At 39.5% G+C, this 25,406-nt stretch overlaps 2 protein-coding genes across 2 annotated transcripts in view; both read right to left on the bottom strand.

Moving 5' to 3' along the window:
• LOC125236353 (serine/threonine-protein phosphatase alpha-2 isoform) overlaps positions 1-25,406 on the bottom strand; it is a 94,286-nt gene that overhangs the window by 56,261 nt on the left and 12,619 nt on the right. Inside the window, exon 4 of the mRNA XM_048143132.1 lies at positions 24,467-24,555. Coding sequence (XP_047999089.1) covers positions 24,467-24,555 — 89 coding nt within the window. The remainder of the gene's footprint in view (positions 1-24,466; positions 24,556-25,406) is intronic.
• On the bottom strand, positions 16,216-20,015 carry LOC125236354. The gene is made up of 2 exons (XM_048143134.1): positions 19,782-20,015; positions 16,216-16,916 (listed from the first exon to the last, which is right to left on the bottom strand). Exons 1-2 carry the CDS (start codon positions 19,800-19,802, stop codon positions 16,347-16,349), a joined length of 591 nt encoding a protein of 196 aa, XP_047999091.1. The 5' UTR covers positions 19,803-20,015; the 3' UTR covers positions 16,216-16,346.

The raw sequence follows: 25,406 nt of genomic DNA, 5'->3' as shown, positions 1-25,406 counted from the left end.
AAAATTGGCCTTATTCTTTACGAGGTTTTGTCATAAAATTGAGCTCAAGTCATTTATTACGGCGTATTTAAAAAAACTGAAAAGAAACGTTAAAAAGTAATTCCGATTCCATTCTTCGAGTTGCTTCTAAGAATTCGGCTTTTTGGTTAATTCTTTTTTTTTTCGGCATTCGTTTTGACAGGATTAATAACAATTTTTCCTTGGAAATATTATAAAGTATTTCGTTATTTCCTTCGACCTCTTTGGCTTTGACAACGGTTATATCGAGAGATTCGAGAGCCTATATAATGCGAATACTTTATAATAAAAAATCCTTTTCTCTGAAAAGTGCGTTTGGTTTACTGGTTATTCCGCAATGTAGTTTTCATTCAGGTTATTCTACATAGATCGTCGTCATTCACGAATTTCACGATACCAGGGTACGTACTACGTCAGGGTACGTGTATGTCGACAGAGTAACATCCCTAGTGCGCAAACAGTTCAAGTTGATAATCAAAACCAAGTGCGGGTAGTTCGAAAAACTCGCGCGGCTGTCAGAAGGTGTTGATGTCATTTCAAGCCAGTCTTCTCCGAGACCACGGGGACAACGCCGTCCTTGAAACGTTGGAGGTCAGTTTAATATGTAGTTATACGCGATTAAGTCCCGATTTTAAAAATAATGACGTACTACGTAGTCAAATGCACGACCGCTCACGATAATATCTGTTTCGTAGCTATCTACCTCTATCGCTCTTGGGACTGCTGCTTTTCTGTCGGCGCCTGGCGTCGACGATTGCCATTCGGCTACGCCGGCAGCTCATGTTCGTAATATCATACCTACTGTTTACTGTAACATTTGACAAATCCATAAATGACAAGATCTATAAACGCTCTAAACTCTGCATATCTTCCTCATGACTAAGGGTCGCGGTCACGATCACATCAGGTTATTTAGTGACGTAATACGTTCTTCTACGAGCGACTTACAAACCGCTCCTCTTATCACCATAAGCGTAACAATAACCCCAATGCGGTATCGCACGTGCATACTTTATGCGCCCGTGTGTTGCAAATGAGGAGAAAACACATGCATATGCATAGGGGTTGGTGATCCGAGCGAGACCGATAATCGGCCTGATTTCTGTGTAGATATACTGCGAAAATAAGCATGACAAATTAATTAGTCGTACAAAAGTGAAATATACTGACTCATCCACGTATCGCAGATCGATCTGCTTACAAGAAAAATTATATTAAGAGGTTGAGTGGGAATGCTGTACGGGGTCGAGATTTACTCGTAAGACATACATTAGCAACGAAATAGATATTTTAGCCCCCTTATTCACGTTCACTAAAATTAAAGCCGTTAAAGTTCGCTTGTCCCTTTCCGACGTATTGGTGTGATTAGAAAGAAACAAACGAACTTTATCGGCTTGATAACTTTAGTGGGCGTTTATTGTAAACTATTAGAGTTTTTAACAAATCATCGAAAATCGAAGCATGCCTACATTTACAAATTTAGGTACAAGTAAACAAACCAATAATTATATGCCATAAAACGATCCCGTAAAATGAATGGACAATTATTTCCGACAAATTACATGTCATCACATCATATGGCGAACCAAAGTATCATTTGTTACAAAACAACCATCAATAAATGTCAATAACCTTAAGATATTAGACTTATATTGACCGGGATATAGACCGTGATTACCTTTCAAAAATCAAAAAGGTAATCACGGTCTATATCCCGGTCAATATAAGTCTAATGAAAATAACCGTGAATCATTCAAAACCTTAAGATATGTCGTAATTTGCTGTAAGCCAACGGACTTGTCAATATCTCCGAAGATAGAGTAAATGAATATAAAGGATGTGTCGGTCGTCAGAATGTATCATTTGTTTGGGACGGAGTCATTGCCAAAAACGTGTATCGAATACAGCATCAGGTCAGTGGCCTTTGGGACAAAGACAGCTGGAGCTGAAATACTCACTAAAAATATTTGGGAAACTTCACGCGTATTTGATTTGTTACAGTAGAAAAATATGCAGAAAGAGTGACAAACTTATAGTAGGTATAGTCAAAACAAATAGTACATATAAAGTAGGAAAATAACGAGTTCGAATGTATTTAAACTTATCCACAATAATCTGAACTCGGATAAACGTAACATAACATAATATTTCTTTATCCTTTTGGATATCAAACACATTTATCATTTGTATAATAAATCAAATTAACGTGTCTGGAATGTTGCATTGTTTTATATTTATTATTACGAATAAAAACTGTTCAGCACAGTTAAATTAATTTACAGTGACATGTTTGTTTATATAAAATAGCTAAGTCGTGCAGTCATGTACCAAACAATCTAAAATGTGGTATCTAATATAAAAATAACCCCATAGTTTGTAATAAGACCATGAAAAGACCGAAAAATAAAAATAAAACTTAAAAATAGGGGTTTCAGTAGAAGTAGACAGTCATTATGTTACATAATTCCTCACTAATTAAATTCTTAAAGCCCCATGAGAATACCGGAGCCGTCATAACAAACCAAATAAAGCGTGAAGTGAACTAATTATTCCGACATTTATGCAGCATTAGCATATGTTAGCTCGAGGTGAAAAGTTAATCAAACTTTACAAAGTTAAGCGTTCGCATGTTCGCGGGCATGCTAACATCACGCTACGGTCAAAACATGCAAAACGCTCTTATTAATAAAGACACCATTAGTCAATCATTAAAGTATCACTTGTTTTTAGGACTTTATAAGGAATTGAGAAGAAGAGAAGTCAAAGTTCGTTCAGGTTAGAAGAGTTGGGCGAAAAGATAGCGGCATGTTGTATGGGATTTTAAGAATTAGAGTCCATTTAGACGGTACGAGAACTCGCATACGAGTTTTATTACATTGCGGTATTTGATGGCTGTGCAAAATTGTATGTCACCACAACAGCCCGCAGTGTAACTAAAATCGCATGCGAGTTTGCACGCCGTCTAAATCAGGCCTTATTCGATAAATTAGCTTGGAAAATGGTGAGCTAAGTGGTCTGGTAAGATCATCCACACGATAACGATAAGATGATGTACTTTGCCTGCGGCCAGTTCCACACACTCTGCAGGTATATATACCTGCAGTGTGTGGAACTGGCCGCAGTTCAGAACAATGAAAACAAAAGTTTGATTGTTACGTGTCTTGGCAAAAGCTGATGAATGGAATGGGAGATTCTATATCGTCCATCATGGCTATCATGTGCTTATAATTGTGCTTGACTTACAGGGTCGCATCGCAGCCAGATTCTGTTCTCTGGTTGACGATACTGTTTGAACGTAAATATTCCATACACAGTACAGTAACAACCAAGACCTTACACTAATTTACGAGTATCTGGGCACTCGTCTCATGCGCTTGGCAACAACTAGTATAACAGTATGATAGCCAAAACAATATCTTATATGCATACACATTGAGTGTACCACAGCAGAGATCGCGCACAATCGTGACTCTCCGGACGCGTTATGTAAGACTATGCGGATTCATTCACTTTCACCGTACAAACACGAATATTTTAAGATTAAATAACAGGGAGGATAAACCCGGCTTAGAACAAGAATGCTTCCGGTACTAGCACTCGACAAGCTCATTGAAGCCTACGCAGAATGGTGACTCGTGACTGTTAACGTTTCGTTTTGAAAAATTGTTTCGACATGTCACGTGTAACATGACAACGAGTATGATGATTCTTGTGTGGACAGTTATGAAAAAAATGTTTCCACTTTGCCGCCTCTACCAAAAAGGAATGACTATGTAAACTTAGTTAATTTTTAAAGAGAGCTAGATCACAATGACTTTTAAACCCATTACTAACGTAATCCCAATCCTAACCAGCATATAAACACCATTTGTTCTCACCCGACCCCTGAAGGACGCCGAGGTCGGATTAACTTTAATTTGTTTAGAACGTTTCACGTGATGTACTGGCTTAGTTAACTTAAGTAAGACCAAAGGGGGACCACCCGAACATACAAACGTCCCTATTTTCCTCAGAGTCAGTGTGAGTAATTTGGTTTAGGCGAGTAAGCGATGAGCAGGGAGCGTACTTTTCATGCCGATGACATTAATCTGACGTCACGCTCCGCATAGGATGATCCCAAATAGTTTTATTGTAAATTATTAATCATTAGTCGTCATTTCGTCATTTTAATCGTGTAGATACAAATTACTTCAAATACAGTAGTCCATAGAAATTGTCAACAATGTAAACAAACCATTATATAAAATATCAATATTTTAGCACAATTTTATTGTTTTAAAGGTTGAGGATCATAATGTGAGATGAATTGATTAAATAACACATGGATTTAGCCAGTATCTGATGAGTTAGAATGGAAATTAAAGCCATTTTGACTACAAGGTTTGTTTATATTGTTCACAAATTCTATTGACGGCGACTTTACTTGAAATGTGAAACGTGAATAAAATTATTTGTTTTTATAAATAAATTTAATTAAATAGACACACAACACATTACAATAAATACGTAGAAAAGAGAATTCCTCTCTAACGTAAAGCACACCATCATTCTTGCATTCATTACCATGCAAAGAAATTCTTAACTTAAAATGTTTAATGACTAATGATTAATAATTTACAATAAAACAATTTGTGATCACCCTATATGGAGCGTGACGTCAAATTGATGTCATCGGCACGAAAAGTACGCTCCGATGAGGTAGATAGTCGCCGATAGGTCAACGCTTACTCGCTTTTGGTGAGACGAGTGCCTTAATCTAACATTCAAAAGGCAATGCTCTTAAGTGACTACTACCTCTAACAACCGTTGAGTTGTAAGAGGTAGTTTACACGATAATGTCCGGTCAATATCGCTGACATCGCTGTTTATTAAGGCTGACACTTGGTTGTAAATCCGGGAGGAAAATGAGGACTACCTTTGTATAGCGGATCTATCGCTCCCTTCCCTCTTAAAGCCTGGAATGAACAGTCTTTTGAGAATTTAATTGCGTAAGAATTTAAGTGAGATTAAACTTTGCTGGCGTCAAAGGAACTTGTGTTACACGTGTCACGAGAGTCTTACTGCAGAATTTCAACTTACATCATAGTTCAGTGCATCTCACACGAGTTTGTAAAGTTGGCGCGAAATTTCAAGATATTTCTACACTAGTATGTATTAAAAGTATTTTTTCTACTCCCGAATTGTTATTCGTCATTTACAGGGTCGAGCTCGAGCATAGATCGTTAAAACCCTACATAAAAGATGCCCGTCCCCGCCCGGCGTCCCGCGCACCCGCGCAATGCGCATACGATATAGCTCTTAAAGTATTGTTAGGTAGCCTTTAAGGGATATAGCGTGGGTGCGCGGGGCGCCGGGGGTTGCGGCAGCGCGGGGGAGTGCGAGCGACAGGGTGAGTGCAGGATCATTACAGAGGACAAGTCAAAATACAGGCAACAGTGCGAATTTCAAGAAAGTTATTCTAGAAAACTATTAAAAAGTAAGTGCATGGTCGTAGAAAAAGTATTGTATGCAACGGTGTTTAACTGAGTCAAAAAATACTCGTGGCGTCTTAATAACAATTTTCGGCTTCGCCTCAAATTGTTACCCACGCCACTCGTCTTTTTTGACCTCCTTTAAACGCCTGTTGCATAAAATACTATTAACAGAGTACCTTTTTGGCGAAAGCGCTGGTGGCCTAGCGGAAAGAGCGTGCGACTTTCGATCCGGAGGTCGTGGGTTCGAACCCCGGCTCGTACCAATGAGTTTTCGGAACTTATGCGTGAAATGTCATTTGATATTTGCCACTCGCTTTTCGGTGAAGGAAAGCATCGCGAGGAAACCGGACTAATTCCGCCCTAGGCCTAGTTACCCTTCGGGTTGAAAGGTCAGATGGCAGTCGCTTTCGTAAAACTAGTGCATGCGACAAATCTTGGAATTAGTTGTCACAGAGGACCCCAGGCTCCCATGAGCTGTGGCAAATGCCGGGATAACGCAAGGAAGATGATGATGACCTTTTTTTGGCGATTTAATCTGCTTAAACGTAAGTCTGTTTTGTCTTTTGATATCATATGCAATGGGAAGCAATGCAATCGCACAGATGATTTTCTAATTGGCGGATAAGGTGACGTCAATGTCACGCTCGATCCTGATTCTAGCGATAACTAGTTAAGACCGGCGGTTTAAACAATCCCTGTCTAACTGATAGCTAAGATGGCTAGTTGCGTAGGACAAGGACTTCCGAGTGAAGTGTGAAGCTGCGTTTCCACTTAGTGTTCGGAACAATTCTGTCTGAGCGAGCATTCCTTCGTTCGTGCACCGATAAAAGTATAGAAGTCAAGTTTTTTCATCTGCGCAACGATTGGCATATTGTCTAAGCTCCCTGAGCCGTCAATTCTCAAGCTAGATGACCATGGTCCCCATCGGGGAAAGCAATCTGCCGGCTGCAAAGGCTAATACCCCATCTTGCATTTTCCTAGAAATATCCCCATCTAAAAGATCTACACTTGCTTTCATCTGCCTCATTGCAGATATAATACAGCTTCAAAATATTATAATTAATGTACTTGTATTTCTCCTATGTTTCAGATCTTCTAAGAAGTCGGCGATTTCTACGAACTATCTCTTAGTTTTCTCTAAAGATGAAAGGTATACAAATTATACAATGCCTTAGGCATAATGTCTGGATCTTATAATTCTTATAAACCAATGTATTATCTTAGTAAAATTGTATATAGTGGCAATTTGTTGCTTGTCAGACTGAAATTCTGTGTTAGTTAGATATAATTCGTTTAGATGTAAAACATAGTCTTTGAATGTTACAAATACGTGTATATTCAGTTTTGTGTTGAATATGAATTTGTTTATTGAATGTATGCAATAGGCTAGTTTCCTATACTTAAAATATAATATTTATTGCAGTGCACGAAATAAAGCATCACATAATTAGAAGAAAAATATGGACAGTCGTTATTTTTTAACATAATCTCTATTTGATATGTCAAAGAAAAATATATAAAGTAAATGAATTGACCGTGACGTCACTCCTCAGTATTTCTTAGTAATTTCATATTAGCAAATCGTTTTGACAGTTCTTAAAAAGAAGCTGATTTGACTAGCAGGAAACTAGCCTATAGGCTACTTCCATCCTAGTCAAATCAGCTTCTTTTTAAGAACTGTCAAAACGAATTTGAACGACTTGCCAATATGGAATTTATATGAAATCGAATTGAGTGACGTCACGGTCAACTCAGTTACTTTATATACTTCTACTTGACTTATTAAATAGAAATTGGATTAAAAAATAATTAAGTTAATAAGTTTTTCTTATAACATCATAAGATCTTAATTACATAAATCCTATATAAAAACAGTTTCTAACACCGTCTGTATACGTTTTAATTTAAATATAGTAACATCTGTCCCAACCTTCGCATTGCGGTAAGCGTGAACTTGAAACAAAAGTACCATGCACAACATTTATTTATAACTTCTTATATAAAACTTTAATAAAAATGTCTACAAACTGAAGACGAGAATTGTGAGAAAGAAACCGTTTTGTTTTTGGACGATATTAAATTCGAAATGAAATTCTTCATCGAGATTGGTTGGAAACTGGAAAGCTTTCATCGATAAGTTAATTTATACGAACCCTCTTAAGGGTAATTTCGATTTTTCGTTCATCGGCGAATTTATTGATAACTTGTAACTTCCCGTGTAAAGAAAACGGAAGATACTTTGTATCTGGTGTGGTCTAAATGTACTTGTGTAATTAATATACTGGGAATACTCTTTTTAGGTACATTATGGTGATAAAAAAATATAAGAACTCTAAGAAGATCAGATCACAACAAACAAAGTAACCCTAAAATAGATAAAAAGAAAATCTAGACGAATGTTTGCAAGTTATTAGCATTTTACATAAATGTGATGTGAGAGAATTGGCTGCCCGACCTTTTTGTCCTTTTTGCCCCTAGAAGAAAAATATTACTAAAACAATGAGCCACACAAAATTGGGTATCAGTTTGAATCGTCGCATTCGTTTTTAGTAGTTCTTAAATTCGTCCTATTCTGTTTTCGTCACCCATTCTTCATTCGTCATTGACAACTTATCATATTTGTTGTTTGTCTCTTTCTTACTCCGACACATTCGTTATTCGTACTATATTTAAGGAAACAATTTTTTTATGGAACTAAAAGAAAAACATAAATTGGATAGGAAACATGCCCAAGGATGATGACGAATACAAAATGTCCCACTTCCCAATAAAAAGGTAATAATCAAATAAGACAGGCTGCTGACGAAAGTGACGAAAGCAGTATTAAACGAATTTAAGACCATTGCAAAATACGATTGGGTAGATCCAAGACGATACCCAAAATTGAGTACTGCTACCAAGATTATCGTGGAATTAATGGAGCCTAGGTGGTGCTTAGAAAGGCTTAGTTACTCCGATTAGGTCGGGGTAATGGTCAGCTCGGTAAATTAGTACTCCGGCCCATTTCGGATGGTTGGGCGGCTAATCAAATGGACCAGTGAGCAATGGCGAGGTTCGGCCGGCAAAATATTTACCATCAGTCTGATCAGATTTACACCGGGCCAGTGAGCGGGGAACAAACAATTTGTCCACTAGTACAGTAGCAAGCAAAGTATACTGGATTGTTTTTTTTTTGGTTCCATAGTAAAAATTGCTCAGCACGATCTATACAGAATGTGATTTTTAGCACAAGCCATACTTTGAGTGACTTTTCGTCAACTTTTTTTATGGGACCAATTCTGCAATTGCGGCTCATGGCTGGTCTTTAAACTTTCACCCTGTACCTCTATATTCACTGCAGGCAGGCAAGTATGGTCGCGCGATAAATCATAAAACAGCAGGCCACTATTTGGAAGTGTGATAGGGACGGTCAGATGTGTTTCCATATTTGCCTGACAGTTAAACACCCTTTAAACCGTACCGACACGGATGTTACGGACAAAGTGCTAAAAAGCCGTAGTCCCATTCTGAGCAGGGTGTAGAGTAGGATGCCCGTTTATATAATGTACTAGTAAGTACAATTGAAAGGTCTAAATCGATATTCCTACCTCCCACAGCCTGAATCTCAAACTTGAATGTATCAACATATCTCTGTGTGGGTAATACGATTTTATTACAAACCAACTTTTTAACAGCTCTAAAACGTATGGTTAATGCAGCAGCGTTGTTTTAATCATATTAGTTTGGAATGCTTTATAACATTATGCACATATTCATGACTTTTGACTTCGCTTGCTTGTTAGACACGATCTAAAAGCTAGCCCGCCGGCTGTAGGTACGGCATCCAAGAACACTTTTAAGACATGATATTCTTGATAGACTGAGATAAACTATTTAAAAATACGTACATCATGTTGTTAACTGTTTTAAGTTTTACGGTACGACCTTCAAACCTTCAAGAAAATAGCGTACACCCATCTTAGGGCTGACAACACACCTCCAATCCTTCTGGAATTTCGGGTGTCCATGGGTAATCATCGCTTACCATCAGGCAACCTTTCTGCTCATTTGAATCGTATAAAAATAATAAATGCATAGAATCCTCGCTGTAACTTGTATTCTTATGGATAATGCAGAATTAGCTACATTTATTAGTTGACCTCGGTCGCCACATGTTTCATATATGTAATATGATGGTCAGCAGATATTTCCAAGTTATTGGGACATAATAAAGCTAAGTTTGGAGGGCTGTAAAGGTTGTCTGTCTATTTTTGTTCTCAATACAGTGTTCATTTTAAGTTATCGCTACGCAAAAAAAAAAGAAGCTCCTCATATTCAAAAATACCTAGTTAATTTGTCTCTTCTTAATAAAATGTACAGGTATTTTTGTTTATAAATGAAATTCTTGTAGTGACGGTCTACCTACATAAAATTAAATCTTAGAAATATTACTAGGCGTAATTATCCTAAGTATTTATTTGGAGGTTCAATGGGGTTGGCAACTGTCAAAGGTTTGCATAGATGCGCGATTTTAACTTGCCTCTGTACCACGCTTTTTTCAATTCAACTCAAAAACATCGCAGAGTTGTACGGAATGCCAACCCAGTCTTCAACTTAGTTGCAAGTGTCCGTAAGAAATGTTTCAAGCACAACAACTAGCGTAAGGGCCCTAGACTTTCCCCGGCCATGTTTAGACTATCTAAGTCTTGCGGATGTGAAAATATTGTCTAGATGTGACGCGATAACCGGGTTGGGTTTAGTTGTAACTGGGGAGAAAAGGAACAAGTCCAGATATGTCAACGTAAAAGTTCTGCGTCAATTTGTTTTTGACTCAAATATCACAATATACCTACAGTTCAGAAATATATCTCGTCGTTTTCAGACATTTAGGAAATTTCAATTTGAGGATCCTTTGTACTTCGTTTTTATTTTGGCCGGTTTATTTTTACGGCGTAGTTTTGGGAAAATAAAAGCACTTCATTTTCCAATCTCTCTATTTTCAGTACAAAATGTACAAATGGTACAAAAATACAAACAACGCACAGTTTGGTGCGCTTTACAAATATTACTACGTTGTATATATAGGTACAGTCGGCCAATTTAAATCTTAGGCCCAAGTAGAACCTTTTCACAGTAAACTTCAAAGTGTCTCCTATGGAAAATAACGCAAGGTGTTAATAAGACAGGGTTCTAGTGTGGTCATTAATTAGTTATGTATATGTATAGTCTTCTTTCGTCAAACACTCAGAGCCACATAAATCATGTGTCCCCTAAGTTTTGCCGTCTGAGTCACCGCGTTAACAGGTCTGTGGGGCTGACTCATTGGGGATAAATAGTTGTAAAAGTGCATTTATAAAAGCACGAATGCAACTTGATCGCACAAGGAAAAAGCAGTGGGAAAACCCAGACTGTTACAAAACATGTTTATATGTGACGTTATCTTAGTAAAGGGACCTTATTGTCGATGGCGCTTACGGCGTTATGAACGATGTTAGTATACAAATACGACGCCGCGGGACGTAATAGTGGGGACGTTTATCGACAAAAAGAGGCCAAACCTTTTTTTTCTTGACCAAAGCATGAAACTTGGCACAGTTGTTCCTTATATCAAAATAAGCCGATTAAGATCGGGAGCCTTCGGGAGCCTCCCCCTGGGGCTCGGGAGGGGGTCAAAGTACCGCTTCACCCGGCTTGCTTTGAAAAATTCTAACATACCCCGTTTAGTTCATAGGTCATGTTTGGTATCGTTTTCGAGTAAATCAATAACGTAGAATTCATTTTTGGTACTAAAATTATAATTTAATGGTAAATAAAATAAAAAAAATGAAAAGTTTGAAATTTTCATCTATCATTTACAAATTCAAGTCATCATAAATGTCAAAATTGTTTGCTTTTTCTACAAATAAAAAATATGATATGAAAGCCTATTTAATATAGATTATGAATAATATAACTTTTACCCACCTTTACTAACGTTAAGTTTTGTAAAAAAAACCTTTAAGCCACGCGGCGTCGGGACGCCGCGAGCGTAATTTTAAAATGCCTTTATTTTAAAAAAACTCTATTAGAACCCGTTTAGCTATTAGGTCATGTTTAGTATCGTTTTCGAGTAAATAAATAACGTAGAATTTAGTTTTGGTACTAAAATGACCATTTAATGTTAAATGAAATTAAAAAAAAAAAATTCTGTGAGTTGCAAATTCAAGTCACCATAAATGTCAAACGGTTTGCTTTTTCTATAAATATAAAAATATGATATTAAAGCCTATTCACAAAGGATAGTACGCGTTCACCTACGCGAGCTTAGACTGTGTGCGGGGAACGCGCCTCTTTCATATATTTGATCGCCAGTGTCGGAGGTGTGTTAATGCATAAATAGAAAAAGATTCATTATTATTGACTCCGGTGTCGACAACGGCAACACTCGGGTCGGACCACACGATCTAAAGACCGACTGTACCTGTTATTTATTCATTGTAGTGAATCCTGTAAGAAATTTATATAATAGTATTTTATACAATCGTGATATAATACAAAACTTTTCAGTCGAGTACCATGTGTAGTACGGTACGAGCGTGAAAAGCTTAATTATATCACTATTGTATACAATACTTTTTTTACGAGTCATCATCTTCATCATCAATGGACGGAAATATCACCATTCATGCAAGTTAAAATTAATGTCAATAGAGTCGTTCACCGTTGTATCAACATCGAATTACCTAGCAACCAATTGTTTGTAATAACCGTCTGTGATTGGCCGATAACACGACAGATAAAAAAAATGTGTTTCAGATGCAGGAAAATTTGCCAGATATCGCAAATTAGTATAGAAATTGTATGAAGTTCTATTTTTGAAATTATTATAGTTAACTAAAGTCAATTATAATGAGCTTATTATAATTGAGTCGGAACTGCCATAGAGTATCCAACACTGAAAAGTTAGCACTTATAGTTTAGTCTGTGGTGTCCTATACATTCCCTTCACAGAGACATAGCTGGGTACATATGGAACTGCATAAAGAAGGCTCTACCCTCTTTATGCAGTTGCATCGGTGTTTGCAACCTGATTTACATTTACATCTTGTAACTTCTAAGCATATACTGGCCACTTCAGTGTTGCCTGACTGGGATGGAAGGAAGAAGGAGACGAATACCACACTACCCATTCGTCTCCTTCTTCCTTCCATCCCCAAGAAGACGGACTTGGCAAATTTTGGTGTGGCACCAACGCCTGACTCCAAACAAGAACGCCCTGAGTCCCATTTCTCAAAACTGAAAGTTACAAGTTACAAGCGGAAGTCTCTTTGCAACTTGTCATATTAGACATTGACAACCAGTTGAAAATTGTAACTTGTAGCTTCGAGAAATGGGCCCCTGGTACACTGTGCGCAGTATATGCTGATGCAAGGCAGCCTCTGAAGGAGGTATGTTCTCCAATTGTCGATCTTTTCTGGTACCTAAAGAGGTAGGTACTTCGACCACTCATTCACCGTTACGCAACGACTTGGTCTGAAACAATATGTGCATTATCATTTTAGAGTCTACAACTATCAAATTACAACTTTTTGGTGGATCACGTAACCTTCAGTATTACCCACTTACGTTACGTATCATACAAAATTATTACAAACTTTAGTAGAATCTGATTTGCCTCTGATATTGCACCATCTTGTAATAGTTTGACACCTTGGGTGGCCTGGCTAAGCTTCAAAGCCAAAAGAAAACGTTTCTAGATTAGACATAGTATGGGATAGGTACGATAAACGCAGCTTGAAACGATCAACAAGGGAGAAACCTGGCCACCCAAGGCTTCAAACTATTACGAGATGGAGTAATATCATAGATAGGCTAATCAGATTCTACTAAAGTTTGTAATTATTTTGTATGATAGGTAAGTGTGTAATAGTGAAGGTGATCCACCAAAATGTTGTAATTTGATAGTTGCAGAATCTGTTTAAATAAAATGACAATGCACATATTGTTTCAGATCAAGGGTCCTTATCCTTACGCAGCAGTGTATGAGTGCCGGAAGAACCTCTTTACTAGAAAAGATCGACACTTGGAGAACATACTTCCTTCCGAGGCTGCCTTACTTCATCATATACTGCCATTTGTCTAAGACTGGGGCTAAAGACATGCCAACCACACCCTTGCTGCCGACGCATTAGGACACCACGGACTCCACTGCCAGTCTAGTGCTGGCCGAATTTTGTGACACGCTGCACTTAACGATTTAATCCGCAAGGCTCTTCGCACAGCGAACATACCGACAACCCTCGAACCTGTCGGCTTGTCAGCAGCAGACGGAAAGCGGCCTGCTGGTTGCTCGCTTTTGCCTTGGTTTCTGGGACGACCCTTGGCGTGGGGCGTGACCTGTGTGGATACCTTGGCTCCGTCCAACGTCTAACGTTCGGCCCAGAAACCAGGGACTACTGCTGCAAAACGCCCAGTTTAAACGCGCAAATATGCATTTTTAAAAAACAACTACATATTTGCGGCAATTGCATTTGAAACATTTGGACCATGGTCATCAGACACCAAGCAGTTCGTGAAGGAAGTTTCCACCAAACTTGTCTGGGTGTTTGGTGACATACGCATAGGCTTTTACATCATATTTTTTATTTAAAGAAAAAGCAAACAGTTGACATTTTTGTTGACTTGAATTTGCAAATCATAGATAAATATTTTTATTTATTTATTTACCATTAAATTATAATTGTAGTACCAAAAATAAATTCTTTGTTATTAATTTACTCGAAAACTATATCAAACATGACCTAATAGCTAAACCGGGTTTAATAGAGTTTTTAAAATAGAGGTATTTTAAAATTACGCTCGCGGCGTCCCGACGCCGCGCGTCTTAAAGTAATTTTTTTGTGGAACTTAACGTTTGTGAAGGTGGATAAAAGTTATATTTTTTATAATCTATATTAAATAGGCTTTCATATCATATTTTTTATTTATAGAAAAAGCAAACAGTTTGTCATTTATGATGACTTGAATTTGTAAATCATGGATGAAAATTTCAAATTTTTTTATTTTTTTTAATTTTACTTACCATTAAATTATAATTTTAGTACCAAAAATGAATTTTACGTTATTGATTTACTCTAAAACGATATCAAACATGACCTAATAGCTAAACAGGGTCTAATAGAGTTTCTAAAATAAAGGCATTTTAAAATTACACTCGCGGCGTCCCGACGCCGCGCGTCTTAAAGTAATTTTTTTGTGGAACTTAACGTTAGTAAAGGTGGATAAAAGTTATATTTTTTATAATCTATACTAAATAGGCTATCATGTCATATTTTTTATTTATAGAAAAAGCAAACAGTTTGTCATTTATGATGACCTGAATTTGTAAATCATGGATGAAAATTTCAAATTTTTTATTTTTTTTAATTTTATTTACCATTAAATTATAATTTTAGTACTAAAAACGAATTCTACGTTATTGATTTACTCGAAAACGATACCAAACATGACCTATTAACTAAACGGGGTAAGTTAGAATTTTTCAAACCAAGCCGGGTGAAGCGGTACTTTGACCCCCCTCCCGGGCCCCAGGGGAGGCTCCCGAAGGCTCCCGATCTTAATCGGCTTATTTTGATATAAGGAACAACTGTGCCAAGTTTCATGCTTTGGTCAAAAAATTTAAGGTTGTGCAATAAACTCCCCAGCTAGTAAGCGCTACCGACAATAAGGTCCCTTTACCCAGATAACGGCACATATTATAACTGAGGAGAATGTTTCACAAATTTTATGTTCCAAGTCTAAGAAATGCATAGGATGGAAATGATGAAATATAAGGTAAAGAGCAAGTAAAAAGCACGACGGGTGCTGCCCTCATTGTGTGGGGATTTTATGTTACATGTTATGGAATCGAATTAGTTTCCATAATCCGAACAAAGGCGGCCGCTAGCATTAATGATTGACATGCCCATAAGGGTCCCCTCACATCTAGCGTCTGGCGAGCGTAGCGTCGGGCCGACTGTATGAAAAAAGACGTCGCGCCGACGCAGCGTCAGGTTTTGCCATACAGTTGGCCCGACGCTACGCTCGCGTCGCGTAGCCTTAAGAATACCCCCTTGCTGGAGCACAATACTGGAGCTTGACACACATAGTCTGGTTATTTTTTTAAATTGTTTGTTCTTACTGTTTATGTTGACGATGAAAATTAGAAAAATATGTATACGTTACACGACTTAAGTTGGATACATATTTTTGCCACTTTGTCCGCATCTATATTTGAGCATTTCTTTTTTTTTTGCAAATAAAAAAATTTTGATTGTATTTATGAAATTTTAGGTCAATTTTACTCAGAATCACGAGTACTTTCAATCTCACTGGGAGACAAAAAGTGTCCCAGAATTTCCATACATTTTTGTTACTTTCCTCTTTTGTTACCCCATCCATACAACATGTACGGAAAATGGTAACGTGTTTATGTGTTTTCCAATCAGAATCGAGAGCTTTTTCAATCCTAACAGGAGAAAAAAAGTGTTCCAAGGTTTTTTCCCATTCCGTTACCACTCTTTCATACATTTTGTATGGTGGTAACGGAATGGAAGGTTCGAAAAAATGTATGGAAATCTTGGGACATTTTTTTTTCTCCTATCAGGGTATCAGGATCGAAAGAGCTCTCTGAGTATGAATCGCGGAAAAAATATCCATGTTACAAAATGTTAGATCTGCGCGGGGGGGGTGCTACGGGAGGGTACACGACCGTCAAACACACGAGCTAGTTTAACACTGGTTTATTATCATATACATGCAGAACAGGTTACAAACACAGCGGCGCGCACTCACACACTCATACATACCTAACACTCCTCCCTCTTATAGCTAGAGCTTAATACCTAAACCTTAATACTAATCACTGATTGTCTCCTCGGTATCGTAATCTTGCGTGGGAGTTGCAAACTGGGGGCTTATCGCATAACGTCGCCTAATACTGGCAGGCGGCGTTGTAAGCGTTGTCGAACCCTCGGTCCGAGCCGGGTCTTGGTCTGCCGGTGTGGCAGTCTCATCCAGCCTCTCTCCCTCCTGTGGCTGTGAAGAGAGCGGGTCCGCAGCAGCAGGTGGTGCAGTACTCGCGGCGCTCGCGCTCGTCGTGGAGGGCGCGGCGGTGGCGGCGGCGGCGGCCGGCGTGGCGGGCGCCGACGTCGACGACGGTATGTCTGGCACGACGTCGGGATCCCACTGCGAGTTGTCGCTTAGTATGGGGAATGGATGAGCCCTCAGTTGATCTATGTGTCTGGTTAACTCGCAGTCCAATTGTGGTACATAAACTAGGTACATGACTTTCCCGATCTGTTTTCTTACGATACCTTCGATCCAAGTAATCTTCTTATTATTATTAGTGTATTTTGTTAACCACACGTTGTCCTTAATTTTGAAATTGGGTCGTTGAACTCCTTTGTAATATTTAGCCTGTAAGGACTGACGTTGTTCCACATTTTCAATGAGGTCTGTGGACGAAGGAGACGGTGCGAACGGATTTATCAAATCTAGCCTCGATCGTAACTCTCGGCCGTATACTAATTCGGCGGGTGATTTACCTGTGGTACTGTTTTTGGAGTTCCTATAGTCAAATAAAAATTTCCATATTTTTGCCTGGTTTAGTTTATTATTGGGGCTACTTAGAATAATACCTTTTAACCCCTTCTTTATGACCTTTACCAGTGATTCCGCTTGACCGTTGCTCGAAGCGTGATAAACGGGGGACAAAACATGTTTTATCCCGTTAACGGCACAAAACATACTAAAATCTTGGGAAGTAAAAGAAGTGCCATTATCGCTCACTAAAGTGTGAGGTACGCCAAATCGTGACATATAATCATACAGCCGCTCAATAACAGCCCTCGACCCGTACGACGTCAACATACTGTAACATTCGACCCATTTGCTATAAGCGTCAACGATAATTAGGTATACGTGATTATTGAACGGGCCCAAGAAATCAATATGTAGTCGATAAAATGGGTGCGGAGGCATCGGCCAGCTGGCTAGCGGCGCGTGCGGCGGCGCGGGCGCAGCGCGGCGCACACGCCGCACGCGCCCGCCAGCCGCTCCAGCGCCGCGTCTACGCCGGGGAACCATAGCCGCGCCCGCGCCGAAGCCTTCATTTTCACTATGCCGAAATGAGAACTATGTAATTCGTTACAAATACTGTCCCTTAATGACGAAGGAATGACAACCTTATGCCCACGCATCAAACATCCATTTTCGAATGACAACTGCGATCTACAATAATAATATGGTTTTAATTCTTTATCATTCGTCTTCCTAGGCCACCCATTCATGACATATTGCTTAACCGTGCTAAGTACCTTATCGCGGTCGGTTTCGCGCTGGAGGTCGGCCAGCGTCACGGGCAAACTACCCTCAACCACAAAATTGACGTAAGCGGTTCTTACCTCACATTCCTCAGCGGTGCGTCCGCGCCCCGCCTCCCCTGCCTCCCCGCCCCTGCCGCCCCGCGAGTCGGAAGGCACGCTCGCGATAGATAATCAGCACTGTTTTGTTTACTGGTTATATACTCGATTGTATAATTATAGGCTGATAAAAATATCGCATAACGTTGCAGTCTGTTAGCGGATATTTCAGGGATGCCCTTATGGGGTCCGAATATTGAGAGTAGGGGCTTGTGGTCCGTCCGCAACACAAATGGAACTGACCGACCATATAAGTATTGGTGGAAACGCCTAATTCCAAAAATAATCGCAGTAGCTTCCTTCTGAATTTGCGCATACTTTTTTCCGCTGTCGTAAGCGTACGGGAAGCGTACGCTATTGGCCTTTCCACTCCGTCAGTGCCCCTCTGTGAAAGAACGGACCCCAAGCCCACCGGTGACGCGTCTACAGTTAAAATCAAGGTAGCACTGGGGTCAAAATGGGCTAAAGTACTATCTGAAGCAAGAATATTTTTTACTTTATTAAATGCGTCGTCATGGATAGACGTCCAGTCCCATTTAGTATTTTTTTTAATAATTCGTACAATGGGCTTAAAACTGAAGATGCCGACGGTACAAAATTGCGGTAATAGTTGGCTAGGCCTAAGAAAGACTGTAGCTGAGCTACGTTTTCGGGTTTAGGCGCCTCCAAAATAGCCTTAACCTTGTCCGGTGATTTCCTTACCCCGTGTTTATCTATGACATGACCTAGATAAGAAACTTCGTCCTTGAAGAATTCACACTTGCTCATTTGAACGGTTAGATTCGCGTCTTCTAGACGTCGCAATACCGCGGTTAACCTTTCTTTATGTTGGATTTTATTTGTACCCGTAATTAGGATATCATCCAATAAAAAAATTATTCCATCTATCCCCGCAAGTACGCATTCCATGGCACGCTGGAAAATGGCAGGAGCAGATGCCAGCCCAAACACTAACCGCGTATATATATATAAACCCCGGTGAGTATTAATACATGTCAAGTTTTGTGACTTTTCTCCAAGGACAAATTGGTTATATGCCATTGATAAGTCTATTTTACTAAATTGTACGCCCCCGTGTAGTTTAGATAATAAGTCGTTAACAGAAGGTAAAGGATATTGATCTATTAATAACTGTTTATTAATAGTGACGGAGTAGTCTGCACACAGCCTTATGCTACCGTCCTTCTTCAAAGCTGGCACTACTGGTGACGCGTATTCAGAGTGTTGGACGGGTTTTAAAATACCTAATTCAATTAACCTATCTAATTCTTTATCTATCTTTTCCTTTAAAGCATAAGGCACCTGTCTAGCTTTGAAGAAGATCGGTTTAGCGTCCGGTTTGAGGTTTAAGTCGACGGTATATTTATTAAATTTCCCCAATTTGCCTGAAAAGACATGAGGGAACTTTAAGGACAATTCCTCCATAATATCCTCCTCGCAATGGCGCTCGGCGTGCGCGGGCGACGCGGGCGGCGCGGCCGCGGGCGCGGGCGCGGGGGCGGCGCTCACGGCGTGTACGCCGCGATTCGCCCGTGCCAGCTCCAAGTCAAATGCGCGAATAAAATTTCTACCAAGAATTGGCGGGCCCCCTTTTTTACTACATGTAAGGTAATCAAATGGGTTTCATCGTTATATGTAATGGGCACAGTAATAATACCTATCGGAACGATAACATGGCCCGAGTAAACAAATAATTGTTTACTTGTTTTCGATAATGGCATTTCTTTAAAATGGGAATTGTAGAACCTTTCAGTAATAATGCTTACCGCCGCCCCACTGTCTATTTCAAACTCCAAAAACAGATCACCGATTTGAACACGTCCCGTCATGGGCTTGCCCTTTAAGCACCGAATATTATAAAATTGCTTACCGTCGTCTCCTTCGTCCTCATACCCTTCCTCTACGAACTTCACTGCGTCCTTGAACGTGCACATCTTACGTAAATGTCCTTTCCTGTTACACTTTTTGCACTTATAGTTTTTGTAGCCGCATTGATTAGATTTATGATTGGTAAACCCGCAAACACTGCATTTTTCCTTCTTGGAGATGTTGAACACGGAGTCCGGGCCCGTCGCCGCCACGTCGGCGCCGGCGCCCGCTGCGCTCGCCCCGGAGCCTGCGCGGCGGTGGCGCGCCGCGCGCACCGTACGCTCTCTGCCAAGTCGATGGCCTTGGCCAGGGTCAGGTCCTCTTGATTTTGGGCGAACAGCTTATCCTTTTCGCGTCCTGCCACCATGCCCATGATAAATTTATCCAGCAAGGCTTCTTCCAAATTTTTAAACCCGCAATGTGTCGCCAAACCTCTAATCCTGGCTGCCCACTGAGTGTGACTTTCGCCTGGTCGTTGTGTTGCCGAGTAGAAGGTGGACTTCTCCGCGAAACCCAGTCGTTTCGGTATGAAATGATCGTCGAAAATTTTAATTATTTTGACATATTCCAATTCTTCCACCTTGTCAGGCAATGCCAGGTCACTAGCTAACTTAAACGACGATTCGCTTAGTGCACTTAGTAAAATTGCTCTTCTTTTGACCGCGGACTTATCGGTCTGATCATTTATGTCGTTGGCAATAAACCATTGACTTAGCCGAGATTTGTAGCTGATCCAGTCCTGCGAAGTGTGATCAAAAGTAGAAAGCACACCAAACGTTGCTCCCGTAGTGGCCATAATTGTGATATTATATTAAAACGCGAGTCCGAACGTCGCCACGTGTTAGATCTGCGCGGGGGGGTGCTACGGGAGGGTACACGACCGTCAAACACACGAGCTAGTTTAACACTGGTTTATTATCATATACATGCAGAACAGGTTACAAACACAGCGGCGCGCACTCACACACTCATACATACCTAACACGAAAGGTAGTCTGGCTCTGTCGCACCAATAGGCAAGAGCGATAGAGATAGATTTCTACGAGCGTTTCGTTTCGTGAGCGTTTGTGCCATTCGGCTACGTCGCAGTTGAGCAAACTGGTTTTTGAAATTCTAACTATGTGCAATTTACAATGTTGTTATTTCAATGACAAATTATCTCGATTTATCGGGTTTCACCAGTAAACCCTCGATATAGTCATTTAAGAGAAACTTTGAAAAAGACAAAGTTCGTAACGAGTGGCGATATATTTTATTTTAAATCGACACGAGATACGAATTCCCTCTTATCACGTGAAATCATACGTCGTTTTTCAGTACTTACATAATTATGGCCCTTTGAAGTTTCGATCTTACAGGAAATGTACCTACCTACTTTGCGAAAATGTAATTTTTTTTAACCCCCGACGCAAAAACGTCGGGGGTGTTATAAGTTTGACGTGTCTGTCTGTGTGTTTGTCTGTCTGCCTGTGTGTGTGTCTGTATATGGCATCGTAGCTTCCGAACGGATGAACCGATTTGGATTTAGTTTTTTTTGTCTGAAAGCTGAGTAAGTCGGGAGTGTTCTTAGTCATGTTTCATGAAAATCGGTCTACTATTTCGCGGTCAGGGGTTTTTCAAAATTTTAATTGTGTGGTTAGGTTATTCACGTCTCTCCTCAGCTCAACTGAATAGGTAGCAATCTAATCTCCCTGATTTTCGCGCCTCAGTGTAAAGACGGCCCGTAATCAAGTATTGAATAGTTTGACCTACCCTACGTTACTTAGACAGCCAGATAATTAAGGACCGACCCACTTTCCATAAACTTCTGGCAGCTTGTTAACCTTATTAGACAGCCCTTTTAGAGCTCAGATCAGCTCAAATAAATATACAGACTACGGTTAAATTTCGGCAGATTCCCCGAGATTTAACCCGTAGGTTCGGTTTCGACCAAATTAGGTGCTAAACCGTTCAGCCGCGGCTAAACAACTTGTCTTTTCGGTAATGTAATGTCTAACAGACGTTTCGGTTTCTGCCATATAATCTGGCTGAAAAGAGGCCAAATCGTAGTCATTTGTCTTCGTCGCACTAATGCGGAAAAGCAGTAGAGAATGATAACTGCGACACGCTACGATTCACCTCTTGTTTACGCGCCCTACTTCGATTGGGTTATATTGTAGTTGCGACCATATATCATATAAACATAAACAAATGTGTGTAGGGTGAATCAACTTTTTCTTGCCTGTTATTGCCATGGTTACGGTCCCCTGAGTCACGCTGATTTTATGCAAAATTATGCTACTTAAACTATGCAAACATGCATTTTTCTGGTGTTAACGACCCCTTTCTTTAATTTGCCATCTACAAACATGGACTACATGCATACTTGCATAATTTCAGCAGCATAATCCATACTAATCCATCCATACTAATATTATAAATGCGAAAGTAACTCTGTCTGTCTGTCTGTCTGTCTGTCTGTCTGTCTGTCTGTTACGCTTTCCCGCTTAAACCACGCAACCGATTTTGATGAAATTTGGAACAGACAATCTTTAGACCCTGAGACAGAACATAGGCTACTTTTTATTTCGAAAAAAAGGGATGAAGGGGTTGAAAAAGATGTTGAAAGTTTGTATGGGATTTCTTAATTTTAAAAGATAAAACCATGAAACTTTATATTTTAGCACTTGATAAGAAATCATTAAACATATATTTAAAGTCACATACAGGTCGAACGCGATTAATTAACATTATTTTTACCTTTAAAATAAACATGGTGGGAAATAAACATTAACTAAAAGCGGGTAGATTACATTTATTTGTCTACCCCGAACATTTATATAAATTAATATCGGGTAGTTTTGTGTTGTTTACATCTCCGGTGACATTTTGCTGGGACGTCAGTCTTCCGCGACCACGGCCAGTGCAACCTGGCCGAAACGTTGGGAAAAAAGGTAAAAATAATGTTAATTAATCGCGTTCGACCTGTATGTGACTTTAAATATGTGTACAAAGCGCGAGAACTTAAAGTGTTATATCATTAAACATCTTGATAAGGGATAGGGATAGGGATAGGGATAGCGATAGGGATAGCGATAGGGATAGCGATAGGGATAGCGATAGGGATCGCGATAGCGATAGCGTTAGCGTTAGCGATAGCGATAGCGATAGCGATACGGATACGGATACGGATACGGATAATATGGGTATCGTTAGAGGGATACGGATAATCGGTCAGCGGTCTCTTACAATCAATGTGCTCTAAGACGATCGTTGTTTGCTTGCTTGAAGATTACGTTTGCGATAAGTATAAGCAAAATGTAAAAAATAAGGGATAATTGAAAAAAGTACTTTTTACCCACCGATCATAGTGTCGAAATACGGGCGATCATAGTGTGGGATGTTTATAAAGGTTTCCCCAGCGTATATAGAATTACCTACGCTGTGGTCTATCTGTAATATTTCTACAATCATTGCAAGCAAAAGTATTATGTGCAATCGAAATAATCGCAGATAAATATACCTACAGAGAAACCTAAGGATCCAAATGAAAATCTTAATGAATACTTTTATTACGCGGGCGAAGCCGCGGGTAAAAGCTAGTTTTGCATAAAACCAGCGTGACTCAGGGGACCGTAACCATGGCAATAACAGGCAAGAAAAAGTTGATTCACCCGTATACCAACATCGACGTGTCTGCATAATGTTGGATTAGTCTGTGACAACACACGGAATAATGGATAGGACGCCCCAAGGGAGACATTGCTAATTGCCGATACCTTGCAACGAATCGATATGCGATGTCTGACAGCAATGTTCAACCTTTTCTACACAGCACATTTTATTTTATATTTACGTAACATTTTGCTTGTATTGCTGGTAGTTTACACTTAAGAATTCGTAATTAAAGCATAACAAGACATGGTTTTGCATCGTAGCGCTGATAAAAGCTTGGAAAAAGTGGATTTAGCCTTCCACTTTTCCTTAGAGGCACTCACCAACTAAGTCCCACCAAGTTAAAAAGGCCACCTCATGTTCGATCAAGTACCTAGTGAGGACTACGTGAGATAGAGACCTGTAGTTACGTATCACAGGGGTAGCTAAAAGCTAAACCAAGTGGTCATTTTCAATAACGATGAGTTCAGGATGTACCGACAAAGAATCTAAGCAATACAGGATCATCGGACCATCGGTTGTGACCAACTGGTATCTATACCGATGGAGCCCCGTCACAGGAGTTGCTAAATTTGTCTCGATCGTACTGATGTGCCGACGGAAAGTTTCCAAAATTATAAAATACACATAGGAAAACTTCGGAAAGTTTCCATACTTTGTATGGACAATTGTATGGATGGAATCTTTCCATTTCATAAATTTAAATTCTCTTTATTTTTCGCGAAAGTTTCGTGAATTTTTCAACAAATTTAAGATTTTTTTGGAAAGTTTCCGCAACTTGCACATCACTACTCCATCGTCAGTAAAGACTTCACGAGCGAATCTTAGAAATAAAGGTTCAACTAGAATCTACTGGAATCAAAACAGGTGGAGACACAAATGACACAATATAATAGAAGCTCACGATAGAGGGTCACGATCACGATTGTCAAAAACGGCATCATGAGGGACCGGCAAGGAATCTTATAAAGGTTCAGAGGAACACCGGTTGTGAACCGCTGGTATAAACATGCATTATATATGTGTACATACCTATAGCCGCGACGGGTAAGCAGTTGAAGCAGTCTGTGAACGTTTTCCATAGCTTGATGTTATACCTCCGTTTGCATTCGTCGTAGAATCTGTGGACAAGGGAATAATACAGTTAGAATCTAATAGAAACCTATTCTGAGGGCCTATTTACTATACATATATTCTAGTAGTGAGTATTTTTGCCCAAAACCTTCGTATTGTAGCTATAGAGGATTTCACCAAGCGAACAGTTTGTTAATTTTCGTAAGGTTACGGTGGCAGTTTTAGTCCAAAACTAGCATCGTAATCGTAACCCTAGCTACGCTGCAGAGCTAAGAGGTACCTAATACTATGCATTACTCAATCGATAGTAGGAATGAACTCCACAGTACCGAAACTACTTTCAACTTTAAGTAACCCCTGCAAGTCCAAGACTTTGTTTGTAAATCGTAATGAAATCCATACTAATATTATAAATGGGAAAGTGTGTGTCTGTTTGTTTGTCCGTCTTTCACGGCAAAACGGAGCGACGAATATGATTTTTTAAATGAAGATAGTTGAAGGGATAAAGTGTGACGTAGGCTACCTTTTGTCTCTTTCTAACGCGAGCGAAGCCGCGGGCAAAAGCTAGTACGTTATATTCCCGTTGAGACCAAAGATCCCGTCCCAAGCTTTTTTTAAATCATACTTAAAACAAAACAAAGAGCGCACAGAATAAAAAGTACGAATTTTCAGTTATTGAATGAATTGAATTTGTATAAATAAATGAGCAACATATTAGGTGTAATTGGTTGCTAGGTTTTTAAATAATTCGCAACTAGCAAGTTGCCGAATACGAGTAGATAAAAATCTAACATTGTAAACAATACGAAATGATTGCGATGACATAAAAGTCGAGCCCAGTCGGCGGTTTAAATTTCTCTGATAGTTGTGTAAGGCTTCTTTCATTACGCCGTTAGGT

This window comes from Leguminivora glycinivorella, chromosome 19, assembly GCF_023078275.1.
Source record: "Leguminivora glycinivorella isolate SPB_JAAS2020 chromosome 19, LegGlyc_1.1, whole genome shotgun sequence".
NCBI classification, from domain to species: domain Eukaryota; kingdom Metazoa; phylum Arthropoda; class Insecta; order Lepidoptera; family Tortricidae; genus Leguminivora; species Leguminivora glycinivorella.
Note: the sequence above shows the minus strand (reverse complement) of the source record. Positions and strands in the feature narration are given on the sequence as shown.